Source organism: Vespula vulgaris, chromosome 4 (assembly GCF_905475345.1).
Source record: "Vespula vulgaris chromosome 4, iyVesVulg1.1, whole genome shotgun sequence".
Classification (NCBI taxonomy): domain Eukaryota; kingdom Metazoa; phylum Arthropoda; class Insecta; order Hymenoptera; family Vespidae; genus Vespula; species Vespula vulgaris.
This window is the reverse complement of record NC_066589.1, coordinates 3,568,465-3,590,400: the sequence shown is the minus strand read 5'-3', so window position 1 is coordinate 3,590,400 and position 21,936 is coordinate 3,568,465. Positions and strand designations below refer to the sequence as shown.

The 21,936-nt window shown below is 30.4% G+C and overlaps 2 protein-coding genes across 35 annotated transcripts; both read left to right on the top strand.

Moving 5' to 3' along the window:
• The first annotated feature begins 1,016 nt into the window (after positions 1-1,016).
• Positions 1,017-13,567, top strand: LOC127063356 (cytoplasmic dynein 1 intermediate chain). Of its 30 annotated transcripts, none has more exons than XM_050993033.1 (14): positions 1,017-1,154; positions 1,585-1,698; positions 1,804-1,900; positions 2,041-2,146; positions 2,258-2,385; positions 3,789-3,926; positions 5,737-5,757; positions 8,070-8,117; positions 9,784-9,963; positions 10,065-10,221; positions 10,323-10,695; positions 10,971-11,202; positions 11,303-11,730; positions 11,840-13,567. In XM_050993033.1, exons 2-14 carry the CDS (start codon positions 1,597-1,599, stop codon positions 11,999-12,001), a joined length of 2,172 nt encoding a protein of 723 aa, XP_050848990.1. In that variant the 5' UTR covers positions 1,017-1,154; positions 1,585-1,596; the 3' UTR covers positions 12,002-13,567. The 30 variants fall into 30 exon arrangements, with proteins under 30 accessions (XP_050848990.1, XP_050848993.1, XP_050848991.1 ...); XM_050993036.1 differs by having other exon boundaries at positions 1,065-1,154; positions 3,789-3,902; XM_050993045.1 differs by having other exon boundaries at positions 1,066-1,154; positions 3,867-3,926.
• Positions 13,568-13,615: 48 nt separating this feature from the next.
• Positions 13,616-21,338, top strand: LOC127063358 (uncharacterized). Of its 5 annotated transcripts, none has more exons than XM_050993071.1 (14): positions 13,616-13,941; positions 14,056-14,122; positions 14,475-14,633; positions 14,721-14,918; positions 15,004-15,123; positions 15,511-15,570; positions 16,411-16,522; positions 16,599-16,722; positions 16,794-16,929; positions 17,356-17,412; positions 18,525-18,650; positions 18,929-19,182; positions 19,248-19,435; positions 19,516-21,338. In XM_050993071.1, the coding sequence occupies exons 2-14, from the start codon at positions 14,104-14,106 to the stop codon at positions 19,814-19,816; spliced, it is 1,854 nt and encodes a 617-aa protein (XP_050849028.1). In that variant the 5' UTR covers positions 13,616-13,941; positions 14,056-14,103; the 3' UTR covers positions 19,817-21,338. The 5 variants fall into 5 exon arrangements, with proteins under 5 accessions (XP_050849028.1, XP_050849027.1, XP_050849029.1 ...); XM_050993070.1 differs by having other exon boundaries at positions 13,616-13,982; XM_050993072.1 differs by lacking the exon at positions 17,356-17,412 and having other exon boundaries at positions 13,617-14,122.
• The last annotated feature ends 598 nt before the right edge of the window (positions 21,339-21,936 follow it).

The following is a 21,936-nucleotide window of genomic DNA, read 5'->3' as shown; positions in this document are numbered from 1 at the left end:
ATATGTACATAAGTACTGATGTGTATATTTATATATACATATAATGAAACTACATTTTCCTCTACTTCTACTTTCACGTTATAGACATATTTTCTTTAAAGATATACATAGTAAAATATCTATGTTAGAGTCATAAATAAAAACACACACATACACACACACACACATATATATGTATATACATTACAAAACAAATCAAAGTAAGGAGAATATAATGAATTCCAATGAAAGTCGTTATGTCAAATTAAAAGAAATAAATGTTCAAAAAAATAAGATAACTTACTTAAAATTCTTGAATAAATCTTTGCTGTGTGATTGATGAAACTTGTATGATATGAATACTGCATCTAGACTCTTGAATTTCCTCACTAGAACTTCATCAATACACTACACACACTGTTTCACACAATTTTTTATAAATTACAAAAACGGATCACGTCCATTTCTATATTTCCGTTATCATGATTGACTTTGAAAACCGTTTAAAACTGAACTTGTGAGAAACTATTTTCGCGGGTTTAATTATAACGAAGAGATATGTACTGTACTTTTTAACGCGCGAACTTTGAAACTTGAGGTTAGAGGAAAAATAATGATTTCGTTGAATTAACTACGCACACATAATCACAATGATACAACACAAACCGTAAGAAAAAACTATTAATAATAAACTATTAATAATATAAGATAATTATAAACTTTCTATTCTATCATTCTGCAGTTTTTATAAGATCTTTTCTTTTCACACGAATTCTTATCTTTAACGTAACTTGAATATGTCAGTTCCTGATTATATTCTAATGAGATAATTTAAAGTATAAAGCGTTTATCATTTATAACACGATACTAACCGAAAAACTTAAGTGTCGTATTAAATTTCTTTACTAAATGAACAATAAAACAAATAAAAATTAACGATTAATTATTAAAACGATTCGTTTACAAAACGAATGCAGCGCCACTACGACCATGTGATAATACTGTCTTCCATTTTATGGCGATAGAGGCGCTGATTGCCGACTTACGAACGAGAAGGAAGAATTCAGTCGCGGTGTCCAAAATTTATATGGCGGGTGTGTCGTTTGGAGGATGTAGTATATTTTAATCATTATTACTTCATTTTTCTTGGTTTCGTATCTAATTCCGTGACAAAGGTGAAAATAATATATCTCTTATTTTTATATTTAGGATGCAGAATATATTCGCTTCGTTATATTACATTAATAAATGCAACCTTCGAATATGGTCATCGTTCGATACTCTATCTCGTTTGAATATTAATTAATCTATCCCATTTAAGGATACATACATATATTTCTGTTAATGAATAAAGTCTTTAGTTCGTAACTACGTGAAATTATCTTGCCCTCGAAACTCATTTAATATTATTTCAAAGCCTTGGCAGAAAATGACGTCATCCAAAGATAAATCAATAACGCGTGTACTACTATTTTGAAAAGGAAATCGATATTTCGTTACTCTAATTGAAAGTTTAAATGTTAACTGTATAACATATGTTTTAATATTTTTTATATTTTTTATTTACTCAAATTATTACATACTAGTCTTTATTTTTTACAATAGTCAGCAATCAAGATGATGTCCGATAGAAAAGCTGAACTGGAAAGGAAAAAGGCAAAGCTTCAAGCTATTAGAGAGGAAAAAGAAAGGCGAAGAAGAGAAAAAGAGCAAAAAGATGTAAGGTTATATATGATAGTGATAATTGCGTTATATACGTTTATCTCAAAGTGTTTTAAATTTAAAAATATTTATATCATTCTTACCATAAATTTTGTATAATAGGTTGAAGAAGCTACGGTACGTGCAGCAGGTGCTGACAAAGATCATCGTAAAGAAATTGATGCTATGCTTTCTTCTTTGGGAATGGCACCAGTATCAGGTACATAGAATAATTTAGAAATTAAGTATTAGAATGGTTTTTAGAAATTGAGTATTTAAATATCTAAGTATAGAACTAAAAATTATAGTAATATATATTAGTCAATTAAGTTGAGTTCTAAAAGTATCCATTATTTGTAGATGTATTGTCCAGTTTATCTAGCATGAATTCTTTGACACCAGAGCAAAGTGCTAATGCTACACCAGATGCAAGTTTGCAACCATCTAGCATCAATTCAACACAGAGGTATTTATATTAATATATATATATATATATATATATATATATATATATATATATAAGTTTATAATAGATATTATAAACGAAATTTTACATTGATTTTTTTGCTATATATAGTACTGGGCGAAGGAAACCAAGAGAACTGACTATTGTTTCTGTTGCTAATACCAATATTCCACCAAAGGAGCCTGTTGTCTATAGTAAACAAACTCAAACAGTTCAAACAACACATACATCTCATGACGGTGAGTCCAGGTTTCTTAATCTATTTATTTTATGCACTATGTTTTATGTTTCACTCATACGTTATGAAAGATATTAGTTCATAGACAACACAAAACATTTTCTAAGAACGATAATATTATCATATGGTAAGACTGAAATACATCATTATTTTGTTAGGGTGCTAAAGAAAAACTAAATTGAAAATTAATTTTTTTAAATTAATTTTTTAACTTATTTAAGAATAAAATGATCAAAAAGTTACTATTTATTAAATACGTATATAGTATTCGCGATAACTTAGTGCAACATATGTTTTTAATATTTGATACATTACAAATATTCATATATAAATTTATGTAGTATGGTAAAGTGGGTGGTGTATGAAGATATGTTATATCCAAAATAACTACCTTTGGTATAATATGTCCTAACAAATTCAACCATATAAGCATTAACGGATTTTCAATAGTTAATGGAATATATGTGATTAATCGTGTTGATACAATTTGTCTTTTTATTTTCTTTTTATTGTGATAATATTAAGATTTAGTTTACTTATTTTATATTATGTTTACTTAATTATCTTTAACTTGCGAGGAAACTTACATATTCATTAAATGTGTTTTTATGTATAACATAAAACTAATCTATTAAAAAAAATATAATATGATACATTTTTATCTTATTATATTCTTAACAAATTTTTTCTTATTTTACATCTTACTTTAACAAATTTTTATGCACTCTTTTTAATAATTTTTAACAGAGATAAAAAATCTTGCAGCAGTTTCTGAAATAATATCAATGAAAACAAATGTTATATATAAATAACATTAAACTCCGTAATTGAAATATTGAATAATAAATACAAATTGAGAGATTTCTTTGCATTTAAGCCTATTACAATAATATAGGATCTTAATAATTTGTACAGAACATTAGGTTATATGTGTAACAAATAATTGGTGAACATAATGGGTATAATAGTTCAGCTAACAATAGACCAGGGTATGACTGAAATGGTTCTTTTGGTGGTGGAGGTCCTCTTTCCTAATTTTGTTTGTTTGTTATACCGCAAATTCAGTTAGCCCGCACATTTGTGTTATATGTTTAATTATTATTAATTTATTACATTGCGAAAAAAAATTATTTTAATATAAATAATCTAAATACTTGACACGTTTTTATACCACCTACTTTACTGTGATGGTACAAGTTACATCTACAAAATTTTGGGAAATGTACAAATTTCTATAGATATAAAGAATAACTTTTAATTTTGGCAGCTTTTTCGAAAAACGTATCTAAAATTCCACATCGCTCATGTGCGTTATTTAATCTAACTGATCTTGCGGCATTATTAAACGCGCATTCCCTTGTCTTTGCGACACAATTGGTCAAATCAACCCATATTGGACACAAGGACTGTCCAAATCTTCTTCCGAATACACGATCTACTCCTCCTGTTCAACAACAACACCAACTCACTCTTGCTCCGCAGGCTACTTTGAGACTGACTGGTGGCGTCCCAGGAAAGGTGGGTCTGCACCAAACTACCTATGTATGTTCTGTCTACTTTTTTAATACCCTTCCATAATTGTTGTACAACGATATATTATAGAGGTAGATATGTCGCTGTCCGCGTTATAAGAGAAGGGATGTAGAGTCAAGTCTATGTGTGCTTTGTGCTTTGAACACTGCTCTGCCGATTATCACGATTACATATCATTGTTTTATTTATATATTCCAACGTACTTTAAATCTCTCTTTATAGATATCACAAAGAACATATACATTACTTTTAAATCCTATCGATTCTACAACCCTAGATATATTGCCAAAACTGTACATGGGAATTCGAGACAAGATGGTTACTTTTTTTTTTACCCAATTTATTCTGATACATAACTTTATGAGAGATAATTTAGATAAAAAAAAAAATAATGTGCATTACAGATAATATTTCCACGTACAGATCATGAGTCGCTTGCATACAAAAAAGCTTCTATCACATGCTTGAAATAGTTTAGTTTAATAATATACTAACAAATATTATAGTTTTACGTAATACATTAACTTTAAAGGACTTGTTTATTATGAAAACATACGTCGCGATAAAATCATTATCTCGATACGAGCGTATCGATTTAACCAGCTCGGAGATAATTATAAATTTATTTATCAACATGGAAAACTTTAAATGACTTTCAAAGCACGAAACATTAGTGATGCATATTTGGACGTTTAGAAAATCTCTTTTATCCAGATTATAATTAATAGTGGCTATTTACATTGCCGTGTTATAACGTTCACCATATATCCCGCTTACTTAATTCGTAACTAAAATTGCAACAAATACTTAAAAATATTCATAAATATATGTTTAATAAATTTATCGGAGAAACTTGGGGGGACGAGCGCAAGTGTGACAAGGGATGTAAATGAGATATTGAAAAGGCCAATTCATATTTGTAAAAGCGGCGGAAAGTTCCATAAAAAAAGTGTTTTCGTGTTTGTTCTTTTTTTTCTCTTCATGTTTTAATTACGACATTACGCATGACGACGTAAAACTTGTATATCTTATTCTATGCGGTATTTATTCGGAGATGGTCACTTATGCTTGCGCTGCACGCAAGTATGAATCTGGCTTAAGATGCTTATTAATATTACGATTAATAAACGATTATTGAGTCGTGCTTAAACGCGAAATTTTTTATTCATAAAATAGAATTCAGAAATTCGTGAGAAGTTTTGTTAATTTTTAAAAAATTATAGCGGGTCTAAAAGGAACGCTTCGAATACGATGAAAGAGCAAATCGTTAACAAGAAGTAGTTATGAATTCGGATATATTGAATATGTACGTTTCCTCTTACTCGTAGGAATCAAACATAGCACAGTAAAAAAGTTTACGAATTATAACCACCTAACTACATTCAGCGTTATTTAGGATGTCCTTTTGACCGTTTCATTATTACTTTTTCTTTTTAGACTTTCCACTTGATAGTAGCTGTAACGGTAATTGTTGTCTGTAATAAAAAAATTATATGTTCTGATATAACAATACATATTTTACGATTTTAAGAGAAAATGCGATTATACGCTTTTAACAAGTATAATTTCGTTACTTCGACACAATAGCGTTACAGCATGAAAAAACACATTTCAAGCAATATTTACAGCTTGAGAGTGTCCTATTCCAAATTTAGGAATTTGCATAGTATATTCCAATCTCTTTGGTTTCACAAGATATAATTTGTGAATTGTTTGATTTTGAAACGTTAATTGGTCTGAGTGTAGAGAGGTATTTAATTAGCATAGTGCATTCTTAAAAAATCGTAACTAAGTACTATTTTTTACCTTCCCTTCTCAGCTCATGCATTCGACTATTACGGTAAGTTATGATTTCTCTTGGTTTTCAGTGAGCTTAGGTTCAGATTTAGGTTTAGCTTCACTCAGTTCATTATTTACAATGATAAATTATATGCGTAAAACGATTGGTGTAAGTGAATCGAATATTTTCAGTTTTAGACGATAGTTATAAATAGTACGGTTTTTCGTTTAACATTTAATGAATTAGCAGCAAATTAGTCTTGTTAAAGATATGTCTTTTTTAAGGTAAGATCTTTCGACAAAAGTTCATACATTTCATATTCTTATAGAAACGCAGAAATATATAATAGTAATGTAAGATAAAAAATATTATGGAGAATACGCTCTCTTTCCCGTTTCTCTCTTATGTCTTCTCTTTCTCTATCTCTTTTTTTCTTTTTCTATCATATTTCCTTTCTTATTTCATTTTTTAATCACAAGCTAAATATTTTGAACGTGATGCGATACATCATGTCTTGAATAAAATGAAAATTGAGGTAGACTAGCAAGGCAACTCTCCACCCAGACCCTCAAAGATTTCCGCTCTCTTATGGAACGCTTTTGTATACTGTTAGTTTTTTTCTGTCTATTTTTTTTTAAATTTATTTATTTTTTTTCTTTTTTTTATTTAATTGGATGCGTATATATTTTTGTTGGATATATTTCTAGGTATTACTTTTCGAATAATTATCTGACATCCCGACTCTCGAGCAATATAATATTTATTGTGATTAGATGCATCTGTAAACATTTATTTAAATTGTTGAAATATTACTCCTATTAGACCAATATTTGAATCGAGTTGAATCAAGATGTTACATTATATCTTCAGGTATACCGAGATAAAAAAAATTCTAATACCTAATGTGAATAGAATAATATTTTTTAATCAAAATGAAATATTACTTGAAAATTATGTTTTATGTACGTACGATGGATCATTAATTCTGATTTTACTATTTAAGAGTCACGCGTTCGATAAGTGCAAAGATTCTATAGAGTTTTGTACAAAGCGAATATCCATTGGCAAATCTTGTCACAACTTAACGCACCTTCCAGAGTTCTCGGCGCGCTATTATTTATCTCGGTCGGTTTTTTTTTGGCTTTGGACTAAACTAACTAACACGGGAATGGATCTAGTATGGTTGAGGTTTCGTTAGACTTTACGATTAACTTTCACTTTTCACCTCCCATATATACAAACCCATTTTAACGAAACGATTAACACAATACACTGGACATTTATATCCACTCGATACAATTCTGTGGCTTAAGCTTTTTAGCGATGCAGCAGTCTAATTAATGTTGCTTAAAGAAATAGATTAAGAAATCCATTATTAATGTCGTAAAATATCGCTTTTTCTTTAACATTTACGGTCTTGCGAAGACGACGTAGCAACAAAATTAATAAGTGAATTTTCGCATTAAGGAACTACGGATGATTAGAATCGAGCTTTTTTTTCAACTCATTCTTTCGGACATATTTATAAAAATGGGAACGTTATTCGGAATATATTCTTCAATATCGATACTCGAGCGATTACTCAACATTATCATGATTTCAATCAGTAGTCGGAGATGTCAGTATTTTACATTAAAATGTTGTTTAACATTTATGAATCCTCGCTTGCTTTAATTTTTGTTGCTATGAAAGCTTCTTGCAGTCCTTTCCAGAATTCGCAGATACTGAGTTTATACGATATTAATTTATTTAACAGTATCCCATTTCCTCGTATTCGAGAAAAATAAACGTGTTCTCTGCATAATACAAAAGCATTACAAACATTTTTGGGTTTTATATATATATATATATATATATATATATATATATATATATATACACACACACACACACACACACACGCACATATATATAACAAAAGCGGTGTAAGGGTATCATTTATCAAAATTTTATAGCAACTTTAATAACTTTTCGTTCCAATTTCATATCTAAAGATTCGAATGTTATTTTACCTGGAGTGATATAACTATTGAGTTGTATTCAAATCATGCTTATTGATATTTTTAACATTTTGTAATAGAAATTATGCAGAAGAAACAATAGTTTCGATAACGGAGCAGTATGTGCATGTGATAGATATGTTAATGCTGACTCATCAAATTCGATCGTTTCATCTTTCTAGATAAATCATTGATGCGTTTTTAAATATTATAAATCATGAGCTTTTCTGTAACGGCAGTATAGAAAGTTATTTTTCTAACACGCATCAATGATTTTCTATCAAAGACATGAAATTATAAAAATACATATCTACAAACAATATTCAAAATAAGATACGAAATTGATTGACGTTTTCTTTTCCCTCCTTCAAGACGAGTACAATCTAAATCCAGGTTTAGAATGGGAGGACGAATTTACAGGTAGGTAATCCTCTCTAAAGATGATTAACAGTATCTAATTTAATCACCAATAAATGTCGACTACTTTTATTTATTTACATTCATGAAATTACATAGAAAAATAATTTTTCACGCAATCTTTTTCTTATTTTGACTAAAAGATTTATCATCTTTGCCTCATGTGCACCAAAACAAAAATAAAGGAGGGAATCGCTGCTAGTACTACTCAAAATTGCTTGATGAGTTGTATTATTAAATAACTGTCGTTGACTTCTATGATTAAACGCAGCCAAATTCGCTTTTTATGTATCACGCATGCACATATATATAAATAGTGATTATATCATTTTAGTTTTGATTTTAATTGGATTGAAATTTTATTTCGTTCGATTGATTTTTCTCATTTTCAGTGCATTTAGAGAATAATTGGTCCGTTTAAAACAGTGGTTTTTTTTTCGTTATAATAATGCATACGTTATCATTATTTTCATTACTATTAATTTCTTAGAATTTTCAACTAATTAGAACATATTTCATAATTAATTAATTAGAATCATAGAACCACCGTTTCAAATAGAATATTTCAATTAGTATTAATCGCATCAACTAATTTATATTTTACTATCATCGAAAATTAAAATGTTTTTTAATGTAGAAAGTATATATTTCATTGATGCTGCATGAGGCTTAGGAAGCTGCGTTAATAAATACATTCGACTCTCACGTTTGTATCTTACGATATGTTCGAAACTTATTCGGTATTCAACATGATCTTCTTCGAAATATTTCGAAAATAAACTACGTATTCTGCATCCTTTTCTCCTTCTTTTCAAATATTTTTTCAGACAAAAGAACAGCATTGTTTATTGCCTATAAGACATATATAAGAGCGACATAATTATTAATCAACATATCATTTAACGTTACATGCAGTCTAACATTTTCGCCTCGTAACTTCACTTTGATGACGTTGCATGTTGACGAAGGGTGGAGAGACATTGTAATGAGAAAGTTACAAAAGATAAAAGGAGAATATTTGTGTTTTGATTTCGTAAATCGTGATGAACTGACGTTCACTCGATGATGTTCTCCGATAAAGTTTTTTCTCTCTTTCTTTCAAACATACTTGATTTCTCTGCATGCCATTTGAATTTTACTTTCATGCTCTTTCCTTTCATTTAATTTCGTGCAGCATAGCAAATTTTGTCAGTCCAGCATTCACTGAACGCTTTGGTATTTCTTTTTAAGATGTTGTACAAAAGAGAAGCGATCCTTCCGACGATTTGCAAATATCGAATAGCCTTTTAACGATATCCTATTTGTTATGAATAAATAAATCCTTGCATGGTGTATTCGACAAGCATACGTGACAAATTTGTAAATATAAAATAGTTGCGTGAAACGTATTATTCGATCCTTTCGATCTTTCCTTAGTTACGTTTTCGCGCATGTAAGTTGTTACCGTAGAATGATCGTACTGTAGACATGATAAATTTGCATAAAAAGTCCAAGTATATTTCGTTTCATCCCTAAGAAATCTGTTGTCAATTTGTTGTCAAAAGTAATAACACATTATAAACGATAGACTTGTGTTTTAAAAAGTATATCAAGCCGTTACGTTAGTGGTAGCTAGATAGAAACCATCGAAGTTAGGATATACGTGGCGGAATCAGCTTATTCACCACAGTTTTGACATTTGATGATTCCCAAGCCGAAGATGAAGAGAACAGCTTGCCACACTTGGACAGCTTCCAAAGCAAGCTTCCACCTGGAATTCTTCCACATGGTTTGCCGCAGGTTAAAGAGGTTCAGCCTGCTGTTACACAGGTAGAACAAGAAAAGGAGAAAGAAAAACCTAAGAAAGAAGGTACGTTCACATCGTACTTTTTAAATTTATTTTGTCGAAATATGAACGAATGATACTCATCCTATATCTTCTCTACGTGATGAACACAAATTTTAAAACAGTTCGCGAGTTCAGCGAGGAAGAAAAGCAGATGATCATACTCTCGGAAGACTTTCAACGATTCCTCGATCGTACTAGTAGGATTGTGGAAAGAGCATTGGGCGAATCGATTGACATTTATACCGATTATACCGGTACAATGGATGGCGAGGATGGATTGTAAGGAAATAGATGATAATTTTCTTAGCTCACTCAAACTTTTTCCCTCTCTCTTTCTCTCTTTCTTTGTATATACGTATATCAATTGAAAATTTTCACAGGGACGAAAAAAGCCATCAACAATTATGGTTAAATCGTTCCTTCTTCTGTGAACGATGGTCGCGTAATCGCTGTGTCACTTCGATGGATTGGTCCCCGCAGTTTCCAGAACTTCTTGCGGCCTCATACAACAACAATGACGATACCCCAAATGATCCCGACGGTGTATGTTTGGTTTGGAACACGAAATTTAAGAAAGCCACTCCAGAATTCATCTTCCATTGTCAATCACCGGTGATGTCGACCACTTTTGCGAAATTCCATCCAAATTTGATTTTGGGTGGTACTTATTCTGGTCAAATAGTACTCTGGGATAATCGCGTACAAAAGAGAACGCCAGTACAAAGAACACCATTGTCAGCTAGCGCTCATACCGTAAGTTTTTCTACATTTCATTGTTTAATTGAATTTAAGATATGTAAGAACAATCAAGATTCAATCAGTTATGAAGTGGTTATCTATCGAAAACGATACGTTTGTTCTTGATTAGATTCTGTTACAGATAATATAGAATCCCGTTACACGTTCCCATCGTGAAAAGATATTGCGGTTGCTCATCTTATGATTTTGTACTATTATAGTTCGTATTTCTATTCGTATCTATTCTTTTATACTTTTCGATTACAAGAACAATCATTGATTTTTTCTAGCATCCGGTCTATTGCCTAACTGTTGTTGGAACGCAAAACGCACATAATTTGATCAGTATTTCGACGGATGGTAAATTATGCTCTTGGAGTTTAGATATGTTGTCTCAACCACAGGAAACGTTGATTCTATACTTGAAACAGTCTAAAACAATAGCGGCTACTTGCTTAGCTTTTCCTCATGGCGATGTGAATAATTTTGTTGTTGGTAGTGAGGATGGGACCGTATACGGCGGTAAATATTTATATTTTTCAATAGATTTTGTATCGAACAATGAATTTTCAATAAAGTTAAAGTTGTTTTTGTTTTTCTTCTTTTTCTTTTATGCTTATAGACTGCCGACATGGTACAAAAGCTGGTGTAGTTGAAATGTTTGAAGGTCATCAAGGACCGGTGACCGGTATTAGTACACATGCCGTTCAAGGTGGAATTGACTTCTCTCATTTATTCTTAACCTCCTCTATCGATTGGACCATCAAATTATGGAGTCTTAAAGAAATGAAACCTCTTTATTCTTTCGAACATAATGGAGATTATGTGTACGATGTTGCATGGTCACCAACTCATCCAGCATTGTTTGCAGCTGTTGACGATTCAGGTAGATTAGATCTTTGGAATTTAAATCAGGACACTGAAGTACCCGCTGCTAGTGTTATCGTCGATGGAAATCCCGCGTTAAATAGAGTCTCTTGGACACCGAGCGGTTTACACGTTACGGTCGGAGATGACACTGGTAAAATTTGGGTTTACGATGTCGCAGAGGTAAGAGTCAGATTTTATATATAATTTTTGATAAAATCAGTGCGTTCATAATTAATTACTATTACTATTCTATATTTACTGTAATACTACTTACCATATTTAATCACAGCATTTGGCATATCCGAGAAGCGATGAATGGAATAAATTCTTGTATACACAACAAGATTTAAAGAATAACAAAGCGGACGAGGAGTTAGACAGGCTCAATCTTAGTTCCGGACCGTCTTCGTTAACATCTCTAACCTCTATTTCATCGTGTCCGCTTAGATAAAGATATTATGCTACTTAGAGAATCAGGATTATAAGATGTGGGTTTAGCTTACCTTAAAGCCAAAATAATATAGGATACTTATTAAAACGCAGGTATAAAATTTTATCAAGGATATACATATTGTTAAAAAAACGAATGATACTCATTACGCTATTCTTAATTAAAACAAAAATTTCTTTTACAAAAATCGTTCTGCACAATGATGCAATCTTGTACACTATAACATAATTTTCACGAATATATCTTCATTTATTTAACTAAATTGAATTAATTCAATTATAACTAAAGTTAAATGATTTCGTTTTAATGATAATAAGTGGTCATATCATTAATATAGCTTTAAGATTGGTTTTTGTCCGCAGAAATAGTGCAGGAAAATGCAGTTTTAACGTTTGTTTCTAAATTTTTGTTCATTTGTGTTATTTGTTTTCCGATATTATATTAGATTATAACAGGATAATTTTCCAAGGATACCTCGATTATTTAGTTAAATCTAATTCCTTTTTCTAAGGCAAATGTAATTTATCCTTATAGTATGTAATCTTATTTATATCATTTCTTTTTGCATAGATTTTTCATACTTTTATCTGCTTTACCATGCCCATGTTACATGTTATATCTTCTCTTATATAATATTAATTTATATGTATAAATTTTGTACATTGCTCGAAGATGCAAAATACAAGGTTAAGACGTTAGCCACATAAATGCTCCACACGAAATTAGATTTATGTTTATTTTTTCAAATGGACTCTGTACTTATACTCAATAACTTATAATCAATATTTTTTCAGGCTAATGGACTATATGCTATCGCATCATTTTGTATTTATTTCTTTATATTCAAATTAAAATAGCATTAATAGATGTTAATCAGCAATAGTGACCTTATGCAGTGAATTAATCAAATTTACTTGTAAATAAGACAAGGTGTATGATTGATCATATTTTAAATAAGCGTTCAGTATTAAGGACGTCATATGAATTCTATTATATTGTATAATTGTAAAATAATGTGTTTCATTGGTGGTTGTCAATATTTTTGGATTTGCATATAATTTTGGAATTTTTTAACTCATGGTTTAGAGCAACTAATAAATCTATGTGGTAATACATATAGCACAATAAATAATGAAGAACATTTTCATTTTCTAATATACTGATTCATTTTTATATCATGTTCATTGATTGCTTCATTTTACTGATAATCAAATGTATCTATCTTATTCGCATAGTAATTCTTAGACAGTATCACATGTATGAAATATAATAACTGTAATAACTTTTGCGAATGTTTATATGATCAATTTATATTTGCAATCCTTTAAAACGCCTTTATTTTCAGTAGCAGATTAGCTGTTGTCAATTATTTGATAATACTTATCAGTGAAATAAAAATATTTATGACAAGCGTATATTATTCCATGAAATAATCTCATGTATCACATGTTCGTATATATCGATGACGTCATAACGATTCATCATTGTGGTGCACTAAGAAATGACGTAAGTGGAGCACCATGAGCGAATGTCAGATTTAAATAAAAATATGGCGTTGGGCGGTGACATGTGTCGTTATTTGGATCAGTAGTTCTTTAACTGTACGATACAAACAATGTTCCATTTATTGAAATATTATTATAAGAAAATTTTATCATATCAAATTCTCAAAAAACATAACCTAAAGTGTATATGTCAGTCTATATAAATTATAGAAATCGATAATGTTAATACCATCTTAAATTTTAAACTGTAACACAGATCTTAATATAAGAATAATATACTTTCATATTAATGATATCTAAAAAATTTTGTGCGGTTACAGTGAATTATTAGAAAAGATAGAGAAAGAGAGAGAGGTTATGTCGACATTTCATCTTGACAGGCGCAACTGCTCAGCTGCGTTAGGAAGTAGAATATAAAAAAGTCGCAAAAAGGTTGTGAGTAGTCAGTGATCATTCGGCTCTCGAGTGAGCAGGTAGTACGTAAGAGGTTCTTATCAAGTTTTCCGAAGTGAACAAATTTCAATTTTACTATTTTTCTGATCTGTGCAGAAAATTATTTTACAATTTCGAAAATAAAAATATACAAGAAGAGCAAATATGGACGATAAAAGAATCGGTGAGTATGATGAAAAAAGGTGAATGCACTTTTCGATTTTTAAAGTGCACAGATTGCACACTAAGTAGAAGCTGAATGAAAGCAGGGCAACATGCTCCATTTTTTATCAGGAACGGAGTAAAAAATCGATGATACACATTTTGAAAAAATAGACAACGATTATTTTTTCTTTATCTTTTTTTATCAGTTTTTTATCTTCGTAAATAAATATAAAAATAATTCTTTCTAAACATTATTTCTAAATAAAAAATAAATGTTATAAATATAAAATATATATTATAATAAAAAATAGTTATTATTTCTAAATAAAAAATAAAATAAATTTGAATTTTTCTTTATTTTGTTTAAACAGAGCATATTGTAATGACACCAAAATGCAAAACTGGGAATTCAACAACTTTAATTATAGAAAGGCAGGCTTTAGAACCTCCCACAGAAAATGGAAATGATAATGTACATGTTGCTGGTGGAGATCACAAAGGAATAGTTATCAATAAACAAGCTATTAATGGTAGTTACATGATTTTAGAATAGATTTAAAATAGATTATTTGATTATCAAATAGATCTTATATTACTGTTGTTTATTTAAATTTCAGTGACAAATGGTGAAATATCACCACCCCATCTGTGTCTTCAATTTAGAGTATTTTTAGTAAGTACACAAACTGGGAAACATACACAAGAGTCTAGGACACTTGAATTTTGGTTTTGCGACACTTGTTCAGAAACTGAACAGCCCACTGTTGCACAAGAATTTTTCAGAGAACTGGTTGCACCACAAGAATTTCCAAGAGGTAAAAAATATAGAAAATAACATGATTTATTTATTTTTACATATTAATTGTATTAATATAGAACGTTCGTTTACAAACTTAACAGATTATGTGGGATTTATAAAGAAAATAATAAAGCTAATGCAACACAAGTACTCCAGTATTAAAAAATTAGAGGTAGAACTAAAACAGCTTGAAGAACCAATTTCACTTCCAACTAGACCATGTAAGTAAAACTTTAAAAAGCATAACTACTTGTATATACAAGTAAAACAAATGTACAACTATCATTGTTGATTCCTCTTAGTCTAACTAACATTTTGAAACCACTTATTTTATTTAAAAGCAAAATCAGTTATACATGGGTAAAGGTTTATCTCTCATTTGATTAATCTCATTGAACTTGATAGTTCCTTATTGAACGATATTGGAGCAGCTGTCTCAAGTGCACATTAAAGCAGAAACCAGAGGAAATGCATACTTGACTTGAAGCTTCCTATGTTTTGTATCATTCATATGATTTAAGGGAGACTTTATTTACGTTTATCGTATGTGTATATATATTGTAAAGTATTATTATTACATTTTATACTTCATCTCTTATTATTCACAGCTCGTACCGGTTACTTACTCATCACACTTCCTTCATCTAAGAAAATTATTTGGAGAACAGGTTCGAGAAGAAGACAAAAGTTTTTGCATTTTTGTCATGTTTTGTTGTTGTGTTTTATTTTTTATCCACAGGCCTCTAGTTACAACACAAATTAATACACATAATGTAGATGAAAATAATGATTAAATATCTTCTGGTCAATACTGTTTACAGAATCTATTCTTTACAGGTGTTAATAAAACTAAGGCCAAATTTTGTACTCAATAAATTAGTTTTCTTATATAGAATTGACCAGTAGATACATATTTCTCTGCTCAGCACAACAGACTGGTAACCATAACAATATTGGCTTAACACTTATTGCTCTCTATAATTTGCATTATACTCTTTTCTAGGTTAAATACATATTACTAAAAAGGAAACAACTTTCACTTTTTACTACTTTATGTAACAATTAATAATTTAGATCATGATAAAAAAATTTCTAGTGTTTATATTTTAAAATACCAGTACATATTTTTAGATGCATTTCGTTTACTTTCTGTAGATTGTGTATCAATTCAAATATAGTAAGTGCTGGTTTATAATTAGTCTACTTGACCTAGATGTTCTATTCTATATATGGGGAACAATATATACACAAAGAGTATTCACAACATTAAAGCATGACTCTCAGTATATACACAAACAGTATGTCATTATTCTGCAAGAACTGTGTGTATCTAACAGTTGTTATAAATAACTATAAAAGAAGCAATTTATGCAAACTAATTTTTCATTTCAGAGTCATTTTGTTTTTGTGCAATACTTTTTATATGCAGATGCACAGCTTCAGTATTTTATAAGTTCTATACTATGTATTATATTATATGATTACTTCTTTATTACTTTTGTTAATAGTATCTACAGATGAAGCTGTTATGGATCAAGTAGTAGAGCTCACTATTGAAAAGGTGTTGGAGCTTATTGAATCTGCTTATCCAAATCCAGTTACTGTAATTGACATAGCAAAGTAAGATGCTACAAATTTTATATTAATCGATAATAAATATTTAATTTTCAGTCTTATAAAATATTTTATATTATAGAGAACATGGTTGGGAAGTATCTGCAGTTGAAGCAAAAATGAAGGAACTACAAGAAAAGGGTGTTGTAAAAGCAATGGAACATGGAGCTTTCACTAGAGTAGTACATCAAGATACTCAAGTGCAGGTAAAATATATCAAATTTATGTACGTTTATTCAAAATATTTATAAATATTATATAAACATGTTTCATGAAGGTTGTCAAACAAATGCCTACAATGGCCAGTTCTAAGCAGCCAACAATAGCAATTATCACTGCACAATATTGTGAAAAGCTTGCAGTAGATTCTATGATCGAAAATAAAGAAACGTTTGTTCGATATACGACTGTAGGTAAGTCTCTCTATTTTTAATATTTTATAATTATTTATTTTCAAGAGTACTGTATAACGTGTATTCGAAATTGTAATTTTATGGTTTTTCCAAACAATCATCTGACATATGTAATACTTATTATTTTATTTTATGAATTACATTTATGATACTAATAATGGAACAATGCTTCATTTTAGTATTAATAGAATATAGCGAAAATCAATAGTTTTTCATTATGTGGTTTACAATTAGAGTACAACAAATAATATATCAGTGGTAACTTTATTCTAATTTATTTCTTATATATACATGTATGTTACTTAAACAATTAGCAATACTTGGGCAAAGTTTGCTGATCAGTAATATATGTATAAAGAGAATTTATTGAATATAAGATCTCAAAACATGTCATGTATATCTATTTCACCGTGCATGAAACTTTAGGTACACCAACATCGCCAGATATGACAGACGGAGTTCCGCGCGTGATTTGCCGTTTTGGTAAAGTAGTCTGTAATATAGCTAGTTTTTCGTTGTCAACGTTACTTGTAATGTCACTTCATAGCTTGCCATCTGCTTGTATCCAAGGAACGCTGCAGGGTCACGGTGCTACGATCGTACATAAGACACTACCATTAATTATCTTCATCCGATACAAAAATTTTTGTGCCACGTTAACAAGTCTTTAATCTCATTTACTACTCACCTTTTATGTTTATTCAATTATAATAATTAAATATTTAGAAGGTCGTTACACGAGAATCGTTCGTTTACTTTTATATACACAACTCATATTAGCATGGCACATGTCATATCATTTTGTGAAATGTTCTCTCCATGGAATTCTTTTATGTTGTATGCGTTTATTATTATATAGTTCGAATTTTATCTTGTGTGCATTACTCAGTAATAGAGGAATGCAATTTTATTGTCTAATTGCGTACGCAATTAGGAGAATTATATTTATAAAGTTTAGATTTACCTATTTTACAATTATTAAGTATAATGTATTACGATGAAATTTATGAAAATCATTAAACTTGTTACGGTTGGATTACAGATATGGTTACAGTCGAATAACCGGTTATTAGTTTTCTCTACCAGAAGTGATATTACTTCGTCTTATATGTAAGAATATTCTTGTTTGACGTACAACTGCAATAGAGATTTACGAACAGACCGAATTTAAGAATTTAATTTTTATTCATAATATTTTTAATAAGTTTGATTTATACGTAATAAAAAATATTTTATATTTTTTTCATTTTTAATATTTATTAAAGTCCGTTTTATTTTAGTGTTCATTATTGAAACTTACATGACTTACATGACTCACATGAAATCTTTTATTTATTTTTGAAAAAATTTATTTTTGTTTAATAGTAAATTTACGAATCACTAATCAAGAAATGTTACATAAATTATAACGACATCGAATATGATGAATGCATAATTTTGGAATGAATAACTTTTCGATTAATTTGATTTCTACACTATACATAGGTCCAATATCAATTTTTCGATAGCGGCACGATGCACCTGTATAATACACAAGTTGAAAATCGAACATATCGAGTTTACGTGATCTAAAACGTAAATGTTATTTGTTGTAGGAGAATCAAACGTGTATACATTGGGTAACATCGGTGCTCATAGAATCGTTTGCACAAAACTACCAACCGTGGGTCATACTCGAGAAGCTATGACCGCTGCAGGAAATACTACAACCAGACTATTAGGTAAGAATAATTATTAGTTAATAATCGAATTTTGAGAACATAAAATCTACGGATATTCGATGGTTCTATTAATATATTAGTTATAAGCCAATAGCAAATAAAGTTCTCGTTGCATATGCATTGATTCTTCCTATAAATCTACTCTTAATTTAATATACACAATTTAATATACGGAGAATGAAATTTTTCAACGTAATAGTAAAATTATTGAATATACAATATCGTAAAAATAGTATATGTGAACATGGTACAAAAAAATATTATTTTTTTTCACGCAGGTACTTTCCAAAAGGTCGATTTCGTATTCCTGGTGGGTGTTGGCGGAGGTGTACCGCATTATACGGATTACAACAAGCACGTGAGGCTCGGCGACGTGGTTGTTTCACATCCAACTCTGATTAATAAAAAATATGTATACGTATACTGCGAGAGTGCGAAGACGAACGAAAATGGTAACTATCATTTCGAGACCAAAGAATATTGTCCACCTAATCTAGGTCTTCAGGAGATAGCCGTTAATCTCAAACAACAGGTGAGTCATTTAATGTGTACTTTTCATATTATAACAAAGTGTTATATGCTATTATTTACTTCAAGTCGGAAAACGAAATAAGTCCTCCTTGGCAAGAATATCTGAAAGAAGGTATAGAAAGTTTAGGTAATCAAGCGGAGCACGACTTCAAAGCACCACCCCCTGAATCCGATAAATTGTACATGGCTATTGGAGACAGAGACGTAATTGAAGTTGCTCATCCTATTGCTCCTCAGGATGCGACGAACAAGAGGTACATTTATAAAATTGATTCTATTCTTTTTTACTGATTCTCTTATCGTTCAATTACGATCGTCCCTGTATGTTCATTAGAATGGAGGGTTGTCCTCGAATCCACTTGGCACCAATCGCTTCGGGTCGACAAATTGCACGAGATGATCAACTCAGGCAAAAATTTGCCACTCGATTTGGTGCTCTTGCTTTCGATGCTGAAATGGACGCCGTCGTTGAAAGTATCCTTGGAAATTGTAGAGAAAGTTTCGCAGTGATACGAGGTATCTCCGATTACAAGGACGGTTCTCGTATCAAGGAGTGGCAACCTTATGCATCCTTGGCAGCTGCGAGCGTTATGAAAGCTGTTATTTGCGCTATGGATCCACCAACCAACGTTTAATCTTCATTGTTTTCCTATTTCTTGAGTGGATCGTTACCCGATTTACTTGATACGGCATGTATTGCATTAAAATGCGATATGGACCAAATCTTTTGATGATCGAACATCAGATAACTTCGTTGACAAAACTGATCGGCACAAAGTGCATAAATAATAATCGGCGAATACTTTTGTTCGTCATTTTTCACGGATATAGAAATCGTACTATATATGTAGAAATCGTTATAAACGGGCCACCGGCAATTTCATTTTCTACTTTTACTTTCGTTTCTATTCGTCGAATTTTTATGATGTAGTAGGTTTACACGAGGTGATTTCTGATATAAAAGAATATATGAACAGATAGAGATGTTCGATAGGTACAATGAGATCATAAACCATCTTTGGTTGCTGGTCAACCGTGCAATAAAACGATTGAAAGATACGCGTAATTATCGCCTTCCAAAATGATTTTTTTATGTATTTTACAAGAAGCTAATGTTTCTACTGAAGAGTGCCATTTTTTAGACATCATTTTTTTAACAGGAAATCAAGTTCCATTCCGATTTTATATCGCAACTTTTTCTGCACAGATATCGTTCGCAATATCGTTCGGGATATTCGAACGTAGCAATTATACTGACAATAACGGTTGATTTTATATAAGCAGAATCTTAGTAGTTTTCCATTTAATAGTTTTCCAATTAATTTTCTTTACTTAGCTTCGCTCTTCGTTATTATCTATGCGCGAATGCCCATGCTAATAGATCGAAATGTATCGTTCATGTCAGTCGAAAAGTTTATATCAATGTGAACGCCGAACAAAGTTATACCGACATTGATTTTAATTATTTTATAAAAATAGTGCCATTGCTACTGTCCGACATTGAATGCTTCTTATTTAAAGAGATTATCTAATTTAGATTTGCATTTAGAAATCGTTCCTTGGGTATCTTTTCAAGATAAAATTTTTAATAGATCGATTTCACGATTTATGAATAGAACGTAGAGGAAGAAAGTATTAAATGTTAGGACCGAAGGAAAACGAGAATAACACTCGACGTTTTCACGGAGTATTTCCACTGTCGTACTTTCCATCGTAATATAGGTATAGATTAACAAATCAATCTCAATTCGAATTTACTCGATGAACGTAGCTAGATTTAGATGTGATAGTTGTCGCTACAAAGTAAAAGTGCGTTGCCATCATTTGGCAATATTTCTCAAAATCCAATCAAATTAATCGTTACAATATTAGGTACATCTATGGTCATTACATATTTACCAGAGTATATCGATGTTTTAAAAAGATCACATTTTATTCAGGAAGCTGCAAGAGTGTTAAAGATTATCTAACGTATATGGATACTTTTATATTGATTTACTGTTGTCGAAAAAAGAATCGATCGGGGATAAAATCGATGTCTTCACAGATGAATGTTCTTAAGAACTGGGAGAATATTGATAAGCGTGCCAATGTGTTCATACGTACGAAGTAAAAATTACTGTTCTTGAACAAATTATAAAATTCGAACTACACGAACATATCGTTTCTTCCAAGAGCGTATACGTTTCATCCAACGTTTAGTAACAATTCCGATCAAACTTTATCGAATCCTTCCATTACAACACTTCCTAGCATTACTAATGCTTTATATTCTAAAGCACAGGGTAGTAAGTAAGAACTAAATTATATTGTATATCTATACAAAGATTACACTCAAATATAAATCGGAATAAAACGTAGGAAAGTACTAGATACATATATATATATATATATGTGTGTGTGTATGTATGTATGTATGTATGTATCTAACGTCTATCGTGTTAATAGTGCAAGTCAAAAATTTTAATAGACAGATACGCGTGATTTATTACCGAGAGTAAAAGTATTTATCATTTATGAAGTCTTTTAACTTATAGCTGATAATCATATTTATTTATTTATTTATTAACATGACGTGATGTTATTGATTATTACAAATTATTTTCTTTCTCTTTAAATTGTATCCAATAAACAAAGCGTGGTCTATTATATCTGTCGCTGGCACAATATCAAAATGATAGAAACAATGTTTCTAAGTGTAGGAAAAGTGGACCGAAAAGACGATGAAAAGTCACTTGTTGTGTAGGAGCACAAT

What these genes read in the sequence shown, in the direction of transcription:
- LOC127063356 (XM_050993033.1), top strand. Translation starts at nt 1,597, where the DNA reads ATGATGTCCGATAGAAAAGCTGAACTGGAAAGGAAAAAGGCAAAGCTT. An exon ending in AACACATACATCTCATGACG is followed by an intron (nt 2,386 to 3,788) that starts GTGAGTCCAGGT and finishes ATTGGACACAAG; the next exon opens with GACTGTCCAAATCTTCTTCC. An exon ending in GGGTTTACGATGTCGCAGAG is followed by an intron (nt 11,731 to 11,839) that starts GTAAGAGTCAGA and finishes ATTTAATCACAG; the next exon opens with CATTTGGCATATCCGAGAAG.
- LOC127063358 (XM_050993071.1), top strand. An exon ending in CAATAAACAAGCTATTAATG is followed by an intron (nt 14,634 to 14,720) that starts GTAGTTACATGA and finishes TTTAAATTTCAG; the next exon opens with TGACAAATGGTGAAATATCA. An exon ending in ATCAAGATACTCAAGTGCAG is followed by an intron (nt 16,723 to 16,793) that starts GTAAAATATATC and finishes TGTTTCATGAAG; the next exon opens with GTTGTCAAACAAATGCCTAC.